The 19,464-nt window shown below is 40.0% G+C and overlaps 1 protein-coding gene across 3 annotated transcripts in view; it reads left to right on the plus strand.

Annotated features, from left to right (window-relative positions):
* Positions 1–728: 728 nt before the first annotated feature.
* Positions 729–19,464, plus strand: part of adamts18 (ADAM metallopeptidase with thrombospondin type 1 motif, 18) — a 55,680-nt gene continuing 36,944 nt past the window's right edge. Inside the window, exons 1-3 of one of the 3 annotated variants that reach the window (XM_083550829.1) lie at positions 729–870; positions 1,482–1,545; positions 2,670–2,992. In XM_083550829.1, coding sequence (XP_083406955.1) covers positions 1,503–1,545; positions 2,670–2,992 — 366 coding nt within the window. In that variant the 5' untranslated portion in view covers positions 729–870; positions 1,482–1,502. Of the gene's footprint in view, positions 1,008–1,481; positions 1,546–2,669; positions 2,993–19,464 lie in introns of those variants that run through there. The other 2 variants (XM_083550828.1, XM_083550830.1) reach the window with 2 other exon arrangements.

Raw genomic sequence — 19,464 nt, forward strand, 5'->3', positions numbered from 1 at the left:
TGCTAAAAAGAATCCCTAAATAAATGTTAGTGAACTCAGTTCCTCCTGCTGCAGAATTTATAAAAAAATATATATTGCGATTTCGCAAATATTATGATTATTGTTATTATTATTATTATTATTATTATTATTATTATTATTATTATTATTATTATTTTTTATTTTTTTTAATGATTCAGGTAATAGATAATCTATTATTTTACTTTATCCATGCAATTCTACATTCTTACAACTAATTATAAAATCTTAACAACTGAAGCAGAGGTTTGTCTGCTTATCATCATCATCATCATCATCATCATCCTCAGTAACACTTTCACTGCTGCCTTATACTTAATGTGCCACCTGTGTGCAATAAACATTGCAAACAAACAAATAAATAAAGGTTTTATTTGACTCATTATCTAGTCTGACACTGTCGTGATTCTGAAACTTAATTAAAACAATTAAATTATTATTATTAAATTAAAAACAATATATTGGTCAAAAATATACATTGGTGCATAAAACCTGAATGCATTTAATTCATTGTCCATAGATTGGAGGAGAAACCGACATCTAATGCATGCTAAATATCTTGCCTAATCCTCTCCTCTGATTGGATAAACAGACCGGTTCTCGTGCGCCTGCTTTATAGCAGTGTGTACCAGGGGCAGATCTGCGCGAGCCCGGCCCACAACCCGACCGGGGCTGAAACCCCCCCTGCGGAGAGCGCGAGCTGTGAAAAAAGAGAGAGCAAAAGAGAGAGAGAGAGAGAGAGAGAGAGCGCAAGAGCGTGCGCGCTCTAGTACCTGTCCTGTGCAGCTCGCAGCAATGCGCGCGGACCGGCGCCGATCCTTCTCTCCGCTTTGCAGAGCGCGCAAATAAAAAGTGAGGAGAAAAAGCAAGCAAGCATGGAGCTCCTTCATCATCTCCTCCTCTTCCTCATCACGTTCTGCTTCTCTTTCATTTTTACCTGTGGAGTTTCCTCACCTGCGCGCGTGCTGTGGCTCGGGAGCGTTCTGAAGGCAGGTGGCACGCGCAAGCGCAAACTTTCCTTGGTACTCTGGTTCGGGTTCACTTTTGTGCATGATGACTCATTCTGGAGTTTAGACGAGTCATGCAAACTTTGATAGAGTTAGAAATGAAGGTCTAGAGAGGTTTAGGTGGTTGATGGCTCTAGATGATTTTTGCAGAGCCATTTAAGGTGATCCTGGAATGGAAGAACTGCAGAAATTTGAGAAAATTTACCTCTAAGAGTGCATGAAGTGCATCTCTCTCTCTCTCTCTCTCTCTCTCTCTCTCTCTCTCTCTCTCTCTCTCTCTCTCTCTCTCTCTTCTCACTCTCTCTCTTTGTCTTTTCAATGTTCAGGTCCTGAGGTTTAGGCTAGATTGTTGCATAGCACTAACTATCTATATGAATTATTATGTCAATAAAAGATCCTTAGAAGGACAGTAGGACAAACGTGTGTGTGTGTGTGTGTGTTTGTGTGTGTTCACAGACTCTGCAGCTGTGTCTGTCGATGTCATCTGTCTCAGCCTCATCCACCAGTGGCCTCAATCACGGTCAGTGTCTCATTATTATGTTTTTATTTATTATTATGTGAACATTGCATGTGTTTTGTTGCTTTAAAGAACCCGTGTTACGTTTTGTTCTTTACTTTGCTTCATTCATTCCTCTCTTGAGCAGAACTATGTGACATGTGTTAAGAGAGTCAGGATCCTCCCCCTCTTGGAGATCAGACTCGTTCAGCATTTGCTCACCCTCTAATTTTCTTGTAGAGTCTTGTAGAGTCTGTAAAAGTTGAAGGTGTAATGCTTTTACACCTCGACACGTCCACGTGGCTTCGGCGGTGAAGGAGACGGGATGGCGTGCTGGGGGTTGGATGGGAATTGTGTGGGAAAATAAACTTGAGAAAAGTTATTGTGTATCCACATAAACATAAAACAAATTGATCCAATTGGGGGAGTGGTGGCTCCAGCGGTTAAGGCGCTGGGTTGCCGATCGGAAGGTCTGGGGTTCAAGCCCCGGTATCGCCAGGCTGCCACTCTTGGGCCCTTGAGCAAGGCCCTTAACCCTCTATGCTCCGGGGGTCCCTTACGAGGGAAATTTCAAGGTCCGTGACGTCGGAGTGACGTGGGGCCGCCTTCCCGTGGGCTCACCACCTGCAGGAGGGACCGTAAGGGACGGTGCTGTGAGGATTGTGCAGCAGTCGAAGGCGGGGGCCTGCTTAGACTGCTGCCCCCGTGACCCGAATTACGGACAAGCGGGAGAAAATGAATGAATGAAATTGATCCACTGCAATGCTGGGACCTGAGGTTATTGGGAAAATAATAAACACTAATGGACTGTGATAGAAAAAATTATAATGAATGGACATTCTGTGCCATCCAGATGAGGATGGGTTCTCTTTTATGTCTGGGTTTTCTGAAGGTATTTTCCTCATACCATCTCAGGGAGTTTTTCCTTGTGGCTTTCGCCACTGGGTCGCTCATTAGGGATAAACTTATAGGCATTAAAATTATAGCCACTTACATACAAATGAAATTGTATAACCTCTTTTTCTTCTGTAGGTAAAACCAGGGTAAATAGTAACACACACATTGCTTATGTTTCTGGACCTTAAGATCATATACAGTATATGTTCATGTGTTCATATGTTGTCTCCTCCTCTTCCTGTTCCTCCCAGACTACATGTTCTTCACCCCGGTGGAGGTCGACTCTCATGGAAACTACATTACACACAACTTGTCAAGGTTGAGGCACAGAAGCCGAAGGTCGCTAGAAGAAGGTGTAGGTCATGTGCACTACCATTTCTCTGCGTTTGGGAAGGAGTTACACCTGGACTTACGGCCTGCAGCCATGATCGCTGAGGAGTTTACGGTACAGACGCTGAGTGAGGGCGGAGTCAAGGTCACACACATCGATCCTGATGTACGTAACTGTCTTTATCAGGGCAGTGTGAGGAACCACACAGGGTCTACTGCAGCTGTTTCCACCTGCACAGGACTGGTGAGTACCTACACCTCATCTGATGATCCTCGTTAAACACTACTGCTCCTTGCTGCGTGTGTCGGGTCGTGTGTATTATTGTGGTGTATATTTGTACTGTATGAACATATGCACATTGCAGTGTGTATTACTGTGGGTGTGTACTTATACTGTGTGTATGTGCATGCACATTGCAGTGTGTATTACTGTGGGTGTGTACGTATACTGTGTGTAATACTGTGTTCATTTATAATGTTTGTCTATTGCTGTGTACAAGTTTATATACTGTGTTTGTGTATGAGACAGTGTGCATCTCTATGATTTGCCTGTGGCAGCATGTGTGTGTGTGTGTGTGTGTGTGTGTGTGTGTGTGTGTGTGGTGGCTAAAGTGTGAATCACAGTGGCTGTGTATTGATATTGTTAGTGTTGTCATACTCTGCATTTATGGCACTGTGTATAAAGGACAGTGCATCTCTATGATTTGTCTGTGGCAGCATGTGTGTGTGTATTTTGACTTGGGCGGTGTGCATTTTATGTGTCTGTGTGTGTGTGTGTGTGTGTGTGTGTGTGTGTGTGTGTGTGTGTGTGTGTGTGTGTGTATATTTAAAGTGTGAATCACAGTGGCTCTGTATTGACAGTGAGTATTATACTCTGTATGTATGGCACTTTGTATAGAGGAATGTGTATATTGTTTTTTTTGTGTGTGTGTGTGTGTGTGTGTGTGTGTGTGTGTGTGTGTGTGTGTGTGTGTGTGTGTGACTATTTAGGAGTGTATTACTGTGTGTGGTATTGCTCTGTGTGTGATAGTGTGTGTAGGGAGCTCTGTATTACTCTGTCTGTATGGCAGTGTGTATTCAGACTGTGTGTCTATAGTAGCATGTATTACTGTGGGTGTATGTTTATACTGTGAGTGTATTTCTACTGTGTGTGTGTGTGTGTGTGTGTGTGTGTGTGTGTGTGTGTGTGTGTGTGTGTGTGTGTGTGTGTATGTGTGTGTGTGTGTGTGTGTGTGTGTGTGTGTGTGTGTGTGTGTGTGTGTGTGTGCATAATTAGATTATACTATGGGCAGTGTATTCCTGTGTATTTATACTTTGTTTATTTACACAGTGTGTATGGCAGTGTGTGTGTATAAAAGTGTATAATGGTGTGTGTGTGTGTCAGTGTATTACTTTGTCTGCATATTTATACAGTGTTAGTATTCATACACTGCATGTATAACAGTGTGTATTTACACTGTGTGTGGTTGCAGACAATATGTTTAATACTATGTGTCTATAAAAATACGCAAAACTGATAGGTACACCTGTACCCCTGCTCATCTATGCAGTTTTCTAATCAGCCAATCGTGTTTGCAGCGCAGGGCATAATATCATGCAGGTACAGGTCAAGAGCTTCAGGTAATGTCCACATAAAACATTGGAATGAAGAAAAAGTGTGAAGTGTGAATCTGTGTGAAGTGTGACTTTCACCATGGCATGGATGATGGTGCCAGATGGGAGTATTTCAGAAGCTACTGGGCTCCTGGGACACAACAGTCTCTAGAGTTACAGAGAATGGTGTGAAAAACCGAAAACATCCTGAGTGTAGGGGGTCTGCAGATGGAAAAGCCTTGTTGATGACAAGGATCAGAAGATATTAACCAGACTCATCTGACAGGAAGGCTATCGTTACTCGAAAAATCAGTCTTTACAAAAATGAAGAGCAGAAAAGCAGCTCAGAAAACACAAATCTGGATCCACTCCTGGCAGCCAAAAACAGGAATCTCAAACTATCACGGGCACATCACTTTTTCTCATCAACACGGCTTTTCCTCCCACAGAACTGTTTCTCACTCAATGTTAGTGTTTTGTGTGAGGAGTTTCTGAAATCCCAGGAGTTTCTGAAAAACTCAATCTATCTAACACCTACACAATACCACAGTTAAAGTGACAGAGCTCACGCTTTTATATCAACTGATGTTCTGCATTGTGCTGCTGCTGCTACTTGATTGGCTTAATAATTAACTAACTGTACAGATGTTCCTGATTAAGTGAATAGTGAGTGTATACAGTGAAACTGTATTATTACTGTGTGTGTGTTTGTGTGTATTTATGCTGCAATCATATTTACACTTTGGGTTTTTAAATATACTATATGTGTTTTGTCCTATGTATATATTTATAGTATCTGAGTATTTATAAGGTGTGTGTATTTGTATTGTGTGTATTTATACTCTGTGTGTGTGTGTGTGTGTGTGTGTGTGTGTGTGTGTGTGTGTGTGTGTGTGTGTGTGTGTGTGTATTTACTATATGCATGTAGTTATTCCGTTTGTTTGGGTTTATACAATGTGCATGTATTTTTTCCTTTTTGTGTATATTTATGGCGTGTGTGAGTGTTCAGTAGTGTGTTTCGGCAAAGTGAGACAGACAGAACAAGAGACACGGAGGCTGGGCCCCTGTCAGACAGAGATAGAGAGACACAGGCAGGGAGAGAGAGAGAAAGGGAGGGAAAAAAGACAGACAGAGAGAGACAGGCAGAGAGACGGACAGGGTCCCAGAGCTTAATTTTTTTCTAGGTGCACTTAGAACACTGATGTGAAAGGACACTCGGACACTGAACTAAGTGTGTGTGTGTAAAGGATGGTGCAGATCAAAGACTTGCCTCACTCTATTCACATGCACTTGCTTTCTCTCTTTCTCGCGCTCTCTCTCTCTCTCTCTCTTTCTCTCTCTTTTTCACTCTCTCACACACACAGGATTATAGTATCTTCATTGGTGTATTGTGCAAATTGCTGCGCTAATGATGAACACAGATGGATTAGAATCAAATTGTAAAAGATCACACTGAACGAGAGAGAATGGAGACGAAAAACAATGCTTTGTCTCTACCACTCTTTAATCTGTCTCTCTGTTACCCATCGGTCTTCTAAATTGTGTCCTACCTCTGTCTCTTTTTATCACTCCCTTTTTGTTTCCATCTTCCTTTGGTCTTTTTTACACCCACTCTCTTATTGCACTCATTTTCTCTCTTTCTTACAGTTTATATTGCTTTTGCCATCTTTCTCTATCTCTTTGTTTTCACTCTCTGTTTCTCTTCTTCTCTTTCCCATGTTCTCTTTCTTCTTTTCTTGCTCTCTCTGAAATGAAAGGATGTTGGAGTTTAACTCCTCTGTGTCGTTTTCATCTCCTCTTGATGAGAGGTTGTGGATTAGGTACAAACGAGGGGACATTCTCGCCATCGAGCTGGGCGGGATGTTGAGAAACGAGAGAAAGAGGATAAAATCTGTTGAGAAATTTGAACAAAAAGGTGACAGAACTCAGTTATCTTTGCTCTGTTCACACTTTACATGCTGATTACCGACTGGTGTTGTTTAGTTTTTTTGAGCAGTACTAATCTTTATCTATTTTAACTCTGAAACACTGACTAGTTTATCATAGAGGCATGTCTTGAACTGATTTATTCTTCATTTACCACAATTATATGTATTTTTATTCAAGAAGGACATGTAATACATTATTATCATTTATAGTTACAGTAAACCTTATGGAACATCCTCGAAAAAAAGCTCCTATTCTCAATTATATTATCCGGTTTGTCAAGAAACAACAATGTGCAAAATCTTCTGTAACACAGATGCCAGAGAACATAAAATAACAGACGGGGGTTACTTCCTTCAAAGTTCACGACATTGCAGATTTCTAGTAGAAACTACTCCTTACAGAATACTTTACCATATAAACAGTTTTTGTAACCTTTGTGAATGAAAGGTTAGTATAGAAACAAACATTAAAACAAGGGGTCCCCAGAACAATGCAATATGATATTATTACATTACTTATTGATATCATTATTTGTCATGTTATATCTGTTCGTGCACCGGAATCATGTAGCCAGTAAATTAACACGTGTATATATATATATATATATATATATATATATATATATATATATATATATATATATATATATATATATATATATATATATACTGACTCACCTTTTGTCTTTTGTTCATCTCATTGATGCCTTCTTGCTTTGTGCAAGAAATGTGCTGGGAGAACATTTCTCAGCCATTCTGTCCAGCTAAAGATGTCACCATTTCTCCCTGCTCTAAAGAGAACATTGCTCATCCTTCTTGTCCTACTGAAAAAGTCACGTTGGCATCCTGCTCTTGGAAGGAAGTATCTCAGCCTTCCTGGCATGCAGAGTATGTCACAATGCTTTACAAAAAATGCAGAGGGCACCAGTACAGGTCCTAACCTTATCATGAACATCCTTCTGTATGACCCCACCCTGAACGTCACTACACTTTCCAGCTTTACATCATTGATGTTGCTACGTTATTAAGCTCAGCTGAGGACACCGTTAAGTTTCCTTGTTGTGTTGAGGATGTTTTTCTTCCCCTTAGCTATATCTTGGGTACATGCAGACTCATGCAGAACAGAGAATCATGCCCTCGACTACCCAGCACCTAGAAGGGACGTTTGAGTTGCGGGAACCGCACACTAGAGGTGGGCCAGGATTACTTTTCCAATCAGCCAATGCACAGCATGTGTCACATGCCTGCTAGTGTACCTAAATGAGAGTTCCGGTTAAATAACACTTGTATATAGAATCACTCCTAGTGTCTCATGTCTTGTACATCTCTCCCTGGCTACTTTTCACGCTTAACTTTGTACCTTGTTCCACATTTCAGGTTTTGCTCATTGTTTCTTTGTTTATTTTGCGTTTAGTTCCATTGTGTTTGTTTTGCATGTGTGCATGTAATTAATATATATTTGTGCTTGCATCAGCTATCCATTCATTACATGACATTGTATAGAATAGAATAGTATAGTATAGTATAGTATAGTATAGTACCAGAATCTTATGAATTTGTCTGGGTTAATAGTAATCTGAAGAGCAGTAGAAGCTGAACTGTCCTGACACGGAGATGCAGGACAGCAGATGGAGATGGGTTTTGTTATGAAAATGGAGAGCAGGCTTGCAGGAGCCTGCAGATCAGGAGCAGGAGGATTTGCTATTGCAAATCCCTCATTATTTAAAGAAGAGTTTTTAATTACATCTCAGCAGAGGACGCCGCTTGTTTTGGCTCTTATCTCTGACAGCGGGATGAAACCTGAATTGAAAGGTGGATTTCTGTTCCTCTTTCACCTGGCAAAAACCAACCAACCAAACAGAAACACTGCTTCTCTGTGCTGCACAAGCATGTCAATTGGGTTTTGCTCTTTCCTGCCCTATGGTTGACAAAACTTGAACGTTGAGGTCAGTCTTTTTTTCTTTCTTCAAATGCAGTTCTTCTGTCTGTTTCAGAAAAACTCTGCTTTGAACTTTCATGCTTCGGTTCACCAGGTGACAGGTACACTCCCGCCTTCTTGCTTGATTCGGCCAATCCTGCATGAACAGGCGAGTTTTGACAGGCTGAGAAAAGAAAACCATCTAGAGACGCTCTCAGTCCACTGACAAACACTATGGAGTCATTCTGTTCTGTGTTCTGTGTCATTCACTCTTTTATATGTATATATATTGCAAAAAGTATTGGGTCACCTGGGCATGTGATTTTTTGAGCATTGCATTCCACATTTAGTCCCAATTTGCTCTTATAATAACCTTTACTCTTCTGGGAAGATGTTCCACTAGATTTTGGAGTGTGTTTATGGATATTTGTGTTTGTCAGCCACAAGGATATTACAAAAAGCATGTACTGGTGCAGGTGAGATGAGCAGGCCTGGGGTGCAGACAGCATTCCAATTCATCCCAAACGTGTTCAGTAGGGATGAGATCAGAGCTTTATAACAGGTTTGGGTTTCCAAGTTCAAGTAAATAAACAATTTTATTATATCGCATCTAAAGATGTCCTGTACAATTAAGTGCCTCCTGCATTGTGGTAACAGTTTGGAAAAAAAACACATAAAGCAGGAAAGGTCAGGTGACCCAATACTTTTGGCAGTAAAGTGTATATACACAGTACACACCTCATATTTGAGCTTTTTTGAATCTTAGAAATGAAAGTTATATTATACATTTAGAGTAATGTGCAGCTTGTAAAACAGTATAGATTTATAGTCTTCTGAAAATAACTCAACATACATTATTGTCAAAATAGCTGGCAACAAAAGTGAGTACATCCTAAGTGATAACAGCTGTACATGTAACCATGCAAAGCCACATGTCCTATTCTTTATGTTCATGTTTTTGTCTGCTTGACAGGATCATACAAATTTGTGTATCTTGTATTAAAGCAGTTTAAATTTGTGCTTCGAGTACAATTCTCTAATACTGATCACTAGATGTTCAACATGGCAAGATCTCTCTGAGGATTTGAGAATTAAAATTGTTGCTCTCTTCAAAGATGGCCTCGGCTATTAGAATATAGGTAACACCCTGAAACAGAGTTACAGTACAGTGGCCGGGGTCAGACAGAGGTTTTTCAAGATGGGTTTCATTTGAAACAGGCCTCGCAAAAGTCGATCAAAAAAGTTAAGTCGTAGTGCTGTGCGTCAGGTGCAGGATCTGGCTTTTGGAAAAAACAGACGCATACGTGCTGCCAGCTTTGTTTTAGAGGTTGCAGAATTGGAAGGTCTTCTTAGCAGTGCTCAGACTATACCCCACACCAGGGGTCACCAACCTTTTTGAAACTGAGAGCTACTTCTTGGGTACCGATTAATGTAAAGGGCTACCAGTTTGATACACACAGTTTTCAATTTGATCTGAAATAACAAATTTGCCCAATTTACCTTTTATTATATGTTAGTATTAATAATTAATGATATGTATGTAAAGACACTAATCATGCTAATGATTTCTCATAATAATTATCAACAATGATTTAGTAGGAAGTAAGAAACAGCTATTTTTAAAAAAGGCCCGGGGTCCACGTTGGTGACCAGTGTTGGGCAGTAACACGTTACCAGTAACACGTTACTTTTGACAGTAACTAATACTGTAACGCGTTACTTTTAAAAATAAAGTAACTTTGTTACCGTTACCATATGGTGCGTTACCCGTTACTTTTTTAAATGAATGAATTTGGGCTGAAGTGTAGCCTACAGTCTAACCTGTTTACAGCAGTGACGCATTGTAGGATTGGTGAATGAACCACTGTAAACACGAAGAAGACGCACTGTGGGCGTGTCTCCGTTTATTCAGGTCTGTGCGGCAGTAATGGCGAGTCGAGGCGAGAGCAAGACGTTTTCCTCAAAGTGAAAATACGCTCATTATTTCACTTTAGTTGAGTATAAAGACAAAAACTTTTAAGTCAAATGTAAGCTGTGTCTTTCTGGTTCGAAGGTCGTATCTACTGTGATAAACAGCAACTCCAATCTGTTGAAGCTCCTCCAGAAACCCATGCTAGGAGCTAGTAGCTAGAAGCTAACCCGGTGTTCTGTTGTACATTGTTGATAGTTTTCATACTTCAGCTGTGAAAGAAACATTTTTAAGAGCTCAACACAACAGCAGAAGCCACTTTAGTTTTTGATTCTGAATATATTATTCAGCTTGATTTGTTATTTATTTCAGAAATCCTTGTGATATTTTCAGTTTGTGTTGGTCTGACTTAAATAAAATAGTGTTTAAAAATTACTTTGTGTTTAAGTCAGTTTTGTGTTTGTAGACCATAACGCATAAAAGGGCATTATTGGGAACATTAAAGAAGGTTCTCTAAAAAAGTAACTAAAAAGTTACTTTTAACAGTAACACATTACTTTTTGGTGTAAGTAATCAACAAAGTAACTGAGTTACTTTTTGAATGAAGTAATGAGTAACTGTAACTAGTTACTATTTTTAGTAACTAGCACAACACTGTTGATGACCCCTGCCCCACACACTGCAACAAGTCGGTTTGCATGGGCGTTTATAATTGTGGTGGTAAAAGAGAAATAAAACACTTGTGAACCTTCCCTGTTATAGGAAAATAATTAACTATGCTGTGGTAAATATAACTCCACTTCATCACACTACTTTATTGATGATTATTATTTCATAACTCCATTCATTATTCCATAATGAATCTATGTATTTACAGTGGTTCACATTTACAATCTCTGTGGATTTGAGTAAAGTTGCGGATATTCTGGAGTGTATGTTTTTTCTGATGTCCCTTGACTCATCTCTCACCTCCTGACTGTGAGAGAGAGAGTGTGTGTGTTTGTGTGTGTGTGTGAATGTATGAGGTGTGGACAGAAGTGTGTATGTGTTTGTGTGTTGTCTTTGCAGCACTTCAGCTGTGTTTATCCAGTGTAGGATCGGCTGCCTCAGGCCGACGTGTTAACGTGTGGGATTCCCCTTAAAGCCAGTTATGCGATGCTGCCTCCCACTGTGTCTGTCAGTGTGTGTGTGAGGGAGAGAAAAGTAGCTATTCGTCACAGATGGACATCTGGGCTGGTTCAGTTTTAGGAGCTTGCAGGATAACAACATATGTTGACCGCTTCGAAGAGTAGATTCCACATGGAAGGCTCGCTCTTGTGATGTTCTGATGGCTCTGACCGAGTTTATGAGCCGAGAAGGAAAAACATTAATGTTTCTCAACTTGGTCGAACTCGTAAAAAAATCCAGTTGTAATTGTAATTACAGTCAGTTTGTAAATCTGATGATGAGAAGAAGGAAAAACTAAGGATGAGGAAAATTTTATATTTGACCAATCTTGTATTAGATTGCTTCTTGTACTTAATACTTGTACCCTACTTCTGTTAGTAAAAAATTTACCTAAAGTTCTTGAATTTCTACAAAATTTCCTTTACACAATAGAATGTAACAATGGGTTGCTTAACATAATCCCAGGTTCTCCGATAATAGAGTGAGATGGTTCAGAATGGAAATTGCTTTGGGCGTGACCAACTACGGAATATCCTGAAAAGAAACTCTGCTAATTAGAGCCCATGATGTCGCTATGCCCCTTGTGGGCCCTGAAACCCTCAGATGCCTGACAACCTCTGCATTTATATGCTAGGGATATAGCAACTACAGTCCAGTGGGACAGCCGCAGATGTGACAATGGCTTCCCCTTGTGAGGAGTAGCCCAAGACCCAAACAGCTGGTCATTCTTCTAGAAGCCTGCTGTCCTCTTCACATACATATGAAGAGCCCGCACTGGACATAACAAATTTGACCGCTGATCCTTCAGAGAAGAGAATGGAGGATGGTGGAGAATGTAAGTTCTGTAATTGGACTTCTATAAGTAGAGATCACCACTTTAGGTACAAAAACTGAATTAGGGCAAAAGGAAACTTGTGAGTCCTGGAGCAAACTGCAAACAAGATATCCTGACAGACAGGGCTCGCAATTCACTCACATGCTTAGCTGTGACCAAAGCTACAAGCAGCACTGTTTTAAGAGAAAGAAAATTTGACCCTATGCCGTTCAATGGCTCGAAAGGGTGTAGTGAAAGGGTCTCTAAGACCATAGACAGATCCCACAGTGGGGCCTGGACATTGGTTTACGACATGCTTTCATCATAAAATGACTTATTAACCTGCAGACTTGTTACCAAAACTGACATGACATGCATAAATAGCTGCTAAATATACTTTCAAAGTAGAAAAATAATTCCCTTTATCCAGCAAATCCGGGTAAAATCATAATATGCCCCTTTCTAACCACTGAAAGGGACAATATGACTCACCACACCATTCTTCAAAGACTCACCATTTATTGCTATAAAGTGTGCGAGTGCATGAGCTCTGGCACTTTGACTAGTGTGTATGACTGATGGGGCAGACCTGCTGCACTCAAGTTTCATCTTTCACAGGCCAGACCCAGAGAGCTTTCCTGTCTTGGTGCGGTTGATAAATCTCTGCTCCCACCTGAGACAGGAGGTACCTTTGGGGAGGAAGGGCGACCAGTGCGTAGATGGCGACGTGGAGTTATCAGTATCAGTCCCAGTTCGCTCACCCTGACTAGAGTGGGAGAAACTAAGCTCAGAAGAGGTAATGCATATAGAAGGACATCTGACCATGGATAACCTAAAGCATTCACACCCAATGGTGCATCTTTGTCCTTTAGAGAGAAATACAGAGGACACTGAGCGTTTTCCTGCATGGTGAAGAGATCTACAGCAGCCTGGCTATACCTCTGCCATATCTGCTTCACCAATTGGGGCAACTTTTTTGCCTACTGATGCAACTGAAGGGAGTGTGTGACCCCCTGCCAGTTGATGTAAGCAACAACTCTAATATTGTCTGTTTTCACTATAACATGCCGGCCCTTTATGAAGGTCAGAAATTGTTTCAGCGATAAATTCACTGTAAGCCATTCCAGGTAGTTTGTATACATGCGGATCAGCTGTGGAGGCAAAACGCTATTCACATCTCTGAACATTAAAGTTGCTACCTAGTCTTCCTAGACACATCTGTTGCCATAGTAACTCTCGATGACACCGCACCCAAGGGAATCCCCGTTCTGAGAGTCACAGGGCTTTTCCAATATCAGTGTGCTTTGACACACCATGCATTATTCTCACTGGTTGACTGAGATATTGCCAGGAACACAGCCGTAGATGCGCAACCCATTGCTGAAAATCCCTTATCATGAGAAGTCCAGAGATACTACCGAAATTACTGAAGCCATTAAACCCAGAATTCCTAAGCACACTCTGAATGGGACCACTCGCCCTGTCTGGAAACGGTCATTCTCCTTTCTGAAAGTGTGACTCCATAGAAGAGGGAATCTGTAATGAGCCCCAGATATTCTCTGCATTGAGAGGGGTCCAAGCGGCTCTTTTTCATCTTTATTCTGATCCCCATTTCAGAGATGCATTACCACACTGTCTGCATCTGTGGTTGCTTTCTCTTTTGATAAAGAGCATATCAGAAAATCGTCTATGTAAGACAGTATTCATATTCCATTGTTTCTCAATGGGAATAGAGCAGCTTCCACCGAACTGAATGATTTGAAACTCATGAGAAGTGCCTCGGTATGCAAATCTTTATATTTATATAAACCTCTGTAAAAATACAAGTCGATCGTTACAAACCAATAATTTGTTTAGGTGTCTGAGGTGTTTGTTTAACATACACCAGTCTAAGATAGGATATAGAGATGTGCTCTCTCTCTGTGGAATCACAAAGTAAGGGGAATAAAAGCCCTGACATCTTTCCTCCTTCGGCACAACTCTGATCACTAGTTTGTTTAAAAGCGAGCTCATCTCAGCTGTCAGGACATGAGCCGACTCTCCCTTGTCCATAGAGTCTAACATCCCATTGAATCTGGGTGGTTTCATGGCAAATTGAAGTGGTGCTTAACATCCACGGTTGGGCAGTGCATGCGTGCCAATTGAGTGTCCATGCTGAAAGAGGACCCCTGTATATTTCTGTTCCCTTGCGGCCATGCTGGGTTCTGCTGGAAGAGAGAGCGCTGCCTCCAGATGTGAGACTAGGGGATTTTAGTCATAACGCTCTCTCACCTGACATAGTCAAGCCCTTCACAAGACTGCAGCCCTGAACTGCGCTGCGGGAAGAGCGCAGAATAAGATCATTTACCACACATATATTTTGTCCCAGCGAAATATCTACATCCTTTGTGAGAAGGTTCTCAAACAGAGGTGGTATGTCCGGGGGTTCGGCCTCGATCATGGCCGCCTAGCTCCTGGTAGCTCACGACTGATGGTCAGCAGTCACCGCTGCAGCACAGGACAGATATGGGTCTGGTTGTTTAGCCACCGCCACTCTCAGCCATCTTTCAAAAGATTTCACAGGCATTGACATGCAGTGAATGTATGTTTGTGGTTCTGTAAGCAATGGGAGGGATGCCAACTTCCTGCTCTTTGACCTATTCCCTTTGGTAGGGGATGACAGTTGACATGGCTTAGTGCGAGGTAATCAGAAGACTCGTCACAACACGTTATTTACGTTACCTTTTACTCTATGGGTAGAAGAGAATAGGTTGCCTTGATGCTGACACTATTCTGAATTTTGCGATGTTACTCAACAAGTTCCTATACAGCTGATTTCGTGTTGGCGGAATCCAATGACAGCACGCTCATTCAACAGTTTAGGAAAAACCAGCAGCAACTGGAGGTGCTGAGAGAGCTTGATGTAGTCCCTCATGGGAAGAAAGCAAAAATGACATTGTAAGGGGTCGACCTGTCTGTCAAAGACAGACGTGGTGTTATAGGAGATTCTGTAGTTGGCCATACCCAAAGCGATTTCCATTTAGAACACTAAGCGAAGTTAGAAAAAGAACCACTCAAATTTGTAGCTAGTAATTGCTAACTAGCTTACCACTCTATGTTATCATCAGTACTTTCTACAGTACAAAACATCACTGCTTCATAATTTCGTCTGTACCTATAGAGAATCTGGGCAAATCTAATCAGCTGATGTTTGCTAGTAATACATCCACACTGTATGTTCCACAAAAATCTCGTTTGCTAACTACATTACACACATACTGTATATATGCTGTATATATATATCCATTGTTACAATCAGTTGGGATTTCTGTCAGATGTTAAATTAAAAATGGGAGAATACCTAAGAAAAGTATTAAATTAGGCACCTTCCTATTGTAACAAACTACCATGCCACACATAAAGATACCGTATAGGTAATTTTGCAATTCTTAGTAAAATAATCTTTAAAAAGAAAAATAAATTACTTTTCATTAACTGCTAACTTTCATTTTGAATGTAGCAACCAGAGCAAAAGCTCTGAATCAGGTGAAACGCCTCAACCGAGACACCCAGGTTGAGCAGAGGCCATTTGTACAATTGTGCATCTGTACATACCTTAAGTATGTATCTGACAGGCTCCTTTGTAGTTACAAATAGCCCACTCATAATTCTTAGGCCCTTTTGTAGAGTGGGGGCCATTCTCCAGTGGTCTTGTGGTGTGACAGTGATGTAGTGGCTGCTACAGAAAATACCGCAATGAGCGAACAGCACAGCAAAGGGTTTCTTAGATCCCCCAAATCGCCTCTTGTCGTAGGGCATTGTGCTCAGTCTGTCAGAGCTTCTGTGACTAATGAGCACCTGAGAAAATGATGTATGAGTCATAACATGCTTCTGTGATCCATGAAAAGTTTCCTGATCCTGTGTTTCTGTGTTGTGGTGCAATGATATTTCCTAAGGGGGAAGTAAGTAAATAAGGAGATGATGATGTCATCGAAAACTTGAAGGGTCGTTTGAAGTGCTTCTTCAGTTTTTTAAGAAGGCTAGTGTGAAGTGAAGCTTTCCCAATGTTTCCTTTTATATTTTATGAAATACAGTGTTACAATATATATTTATATATTTAAACAGGAGATGTACAGGTAAACACTGTTACATAGGGTACTGTCACACAGGAGACTGATAGGTGTTACAAATGATTACCTATGGCACTGTTACATAGGGAACTGTTATATTACACAGGGCACTGTTTACATAGGTTTTTTTTTTTACTTGTGAAGTATAGTATTTAAAAAGTGTATTTATTAAAGAGAAACAATAAGGGTAAGCACTGTTACATAGGGCAGTGTAACATGTTAGGGCACTTTTTGACATAGTATACTGATACATAGGGCACAGTTTATACAGTATATGGCACTATTCCCACAGGGCACAATTATTTTTAGGGCACTGTTATAGGACAGTCACATAGGGCATTGTTATATAGGGCACTGTTATATAGGACACTGTTATATAGGGCATTGTTATATGGGGCATTGTCACACAGGGGCTGTTATATAGGGCACTGTTATATGAGGTACTGTTATATAGGTCATTGTTATATACGATACTATTACATAGGGGACTGTTATATACAGTAGGGCACTGTTATATAGGGCATTGTTATATGGGGCATAGTTACATAGAAGGCTGTTATATAGGGCAATGTTATATAAGGTACTGTTCATGTTTTTGTTCATTTTGCTAGCTTGGGGTTTTCTAATTTAGCGGTAATGTATTATGTGTTAGCGGCCGGAGCAGCCCCTTTAAGAAGGTAGCGGATGTAGGTAAGACATGTGACAGAGACAAGTACCTTGACATGCATCAAGAGTGAGTTATACACAGATGTGGATTGCAGGATTGCTGGATTATTTTGAAGGATTACTTTCATGTATGCATTAGTGAGCAGTCAGATATGAAGTTCACAAAACAAACAAAGACTATATATTTTTTAACACGGGTGTGCAGCACTGTGTGATGTATTTTAAGTTTGCATCAGTAGTTACTGCTTGGTCAGAGTCATAGTGGGTTTAAACAAATAACTTGCTTGTTTATATTTATATTATATTTTGGGAAACAAAACAGTAAATTTGTCTAGTTAATACTGTAAACTGGAGAGAAAATAAGCTGAGGGTGAAGAGCACAACTTTGCTGACACTCCTGAACACTTGCTTAGTAAACCTGCTCTAGATGCAGCTTTGAACTACATATTCAGTCCTGTCGTGATGAATGTATACAACATGAATATTTACAGCAGAAAATTCTGCTTTGAAACAGACATGTGACTAAGACACTGAAGGCTTTAAAATCAGTTTTCCAACTATCTCTTTTCACTTTGGCTATTTATGGCTATTTGAATTGTAATTTGGAAATTCATGACTTTGTATCCCTGTAGGATTTTCCTCTGTCGCACAATTCTGATCCCACCCTGCAGGAAAAGCATCACAGTTCTTGATTTTTTAGATAATAAAACCAATAGAAACTGTGTTATTTGTGATGTTTCCAGGCCCACCTTTACTTTTTTGTCCCAAAGAGAATATAAAATGGGTGTCTACATTTAAGACCCCCCCACCCTAGTAATGATTTAGTGAAGAATAAAACTTGTTGTAATCACAGTTACCACCCCAAAGTTGTTCATTGTCCTATAACAGCCTATCCCAAAGTGTTTAAATCCTCAAACACCACAGCCATTTGCCAACAATTACAATTTATTAATAATAAAAAGCATTGCACTTTTTATTTGTGTTTAGTTACATTTATAAGTTAGCTTATAGCAATAGCAATATTAGCAACAAAACTACATAATTCCTTGTTACTGAGAAACCGCATAGTGTAAACTTGTCCTCCATGTCCGAAAAACTCTTTTTATCTACAGCTTTATCTTTGATACAGTTACAAAGCACTGACACTGGAGACTCCTTCCATTAATACATTTCTTTTTACTGGACACTTCACAAAATCAACACATTTTTTATTATGTAGAATATCTACTGTACATTATCCTTGTGTATTAGCTGTTATTATAGAAACAACAGTGAGCATAGTAACATATAACTGTGACTTGTAACTGCTTTTATAGAGAATTACTCATTCACAAGCCAGATTCCAGAATTCAGTCATGAAATATTGGGATATAAAATGCAATGTTGAATGAAATACAATATCATTGAACATATTATTTTAGGATATTGTATATTTATTGGATAGCTAGTTATGTCCACATTTTAAACTATAGTCTGCCTGAATATGTTTAGTGTTAGTAAACTGAATTTTAATATTCACTACTGTTTACAGTAGAAATATCACTTTTTTCTTAGTACCAAATTTAGTAAAGGGGAGTATGCAAATTAAAATCCTGCATCTGCTCCATATATAAAAAAAATCTTGATGGAAATGGAGCTCCAGAATTCCTGGGATCTCCTTGACATCCAGGTGGGAGTGACAGGATGTCCCTAACTTTTTCCCTACATTCCTATACCCTAGTATCTTTCAAACAGCAGCCATTTCAAAGCACTTTTTATATCCACAAGTAGCATTAAATGAAGCCCTGATGACCCATGATACACTTTTCCCAAGCTGAATGTCGCTGCGGTGACGCAGCACTGCTGCTGCGATCCAGATGTGTTTAAAAGCTTGATAATAAGCAGCTTCTGGTTTCTCACCGCTCTCTCCTCGGCCTTTAACAGCATGTAAGCACTTACTAATTTAGAATATAATATCACGTTTGCAAGCCCTGAAAGTAGGCCGAGTTTACTTCATAAAAGCACAATGATTAAGTTTTTTTTTTTAAAGACTAAGCAATAAAATGTTTCCCATACTAGTGCTACTTTACATGCATGGTCAAAACTAGTAATGTTGTATAGTCAGTGAGAGACCACATGAAAAAAAAAATCATGGTTTGGGTTTTCACAGACTGGGGATTAATCTCGTCTTCCATGCGGCGCGCCGTGGGAGGAGCAGAGTTCTCTGATGTTGGTGTTTTTTTGGTGAAATGAAAACCTGGTGTTAAATACGAGGCGATCCCTGACAACTCTGTCATCTCCACCATACATACATGTGTACCTGTGAAGGGAAAACTCGCCTCAGACGTCTGCCACATCAGTGTTAAACCACATGAATGAATCAAATTTACTCGTTTGAAAGAATTATCACATTACATGAGTGCATGTTTTGATCCCTGGTTACGAAGCTTGTACTTAAATTTCTGCAATAGGAATGTAGGAATTTTCATAAACCTGATATGACATAATGACATGTTTTCTAATTTTTATGTCTCGTAAATTTTGAAAAAGATAAAAAAAAAAAAAACAAACGTTACAGCCAAAGGTGAACATTTCCAACTTGCTTTTAAATGTAGATAATTACAGTGGAAGTG

The sequence above is a fragment of the Silurus aristotelis genome, assembly GCF_946808225.1.
Source record: "Silurus aristotelis genome assembly, chromosome: 9".
Lineage (NCBI taxonomy): Eukaryota > Metazoa > Chordata > Actinopteri > Siluriformes > Siluridae > Silurus > Silurus aristotelis.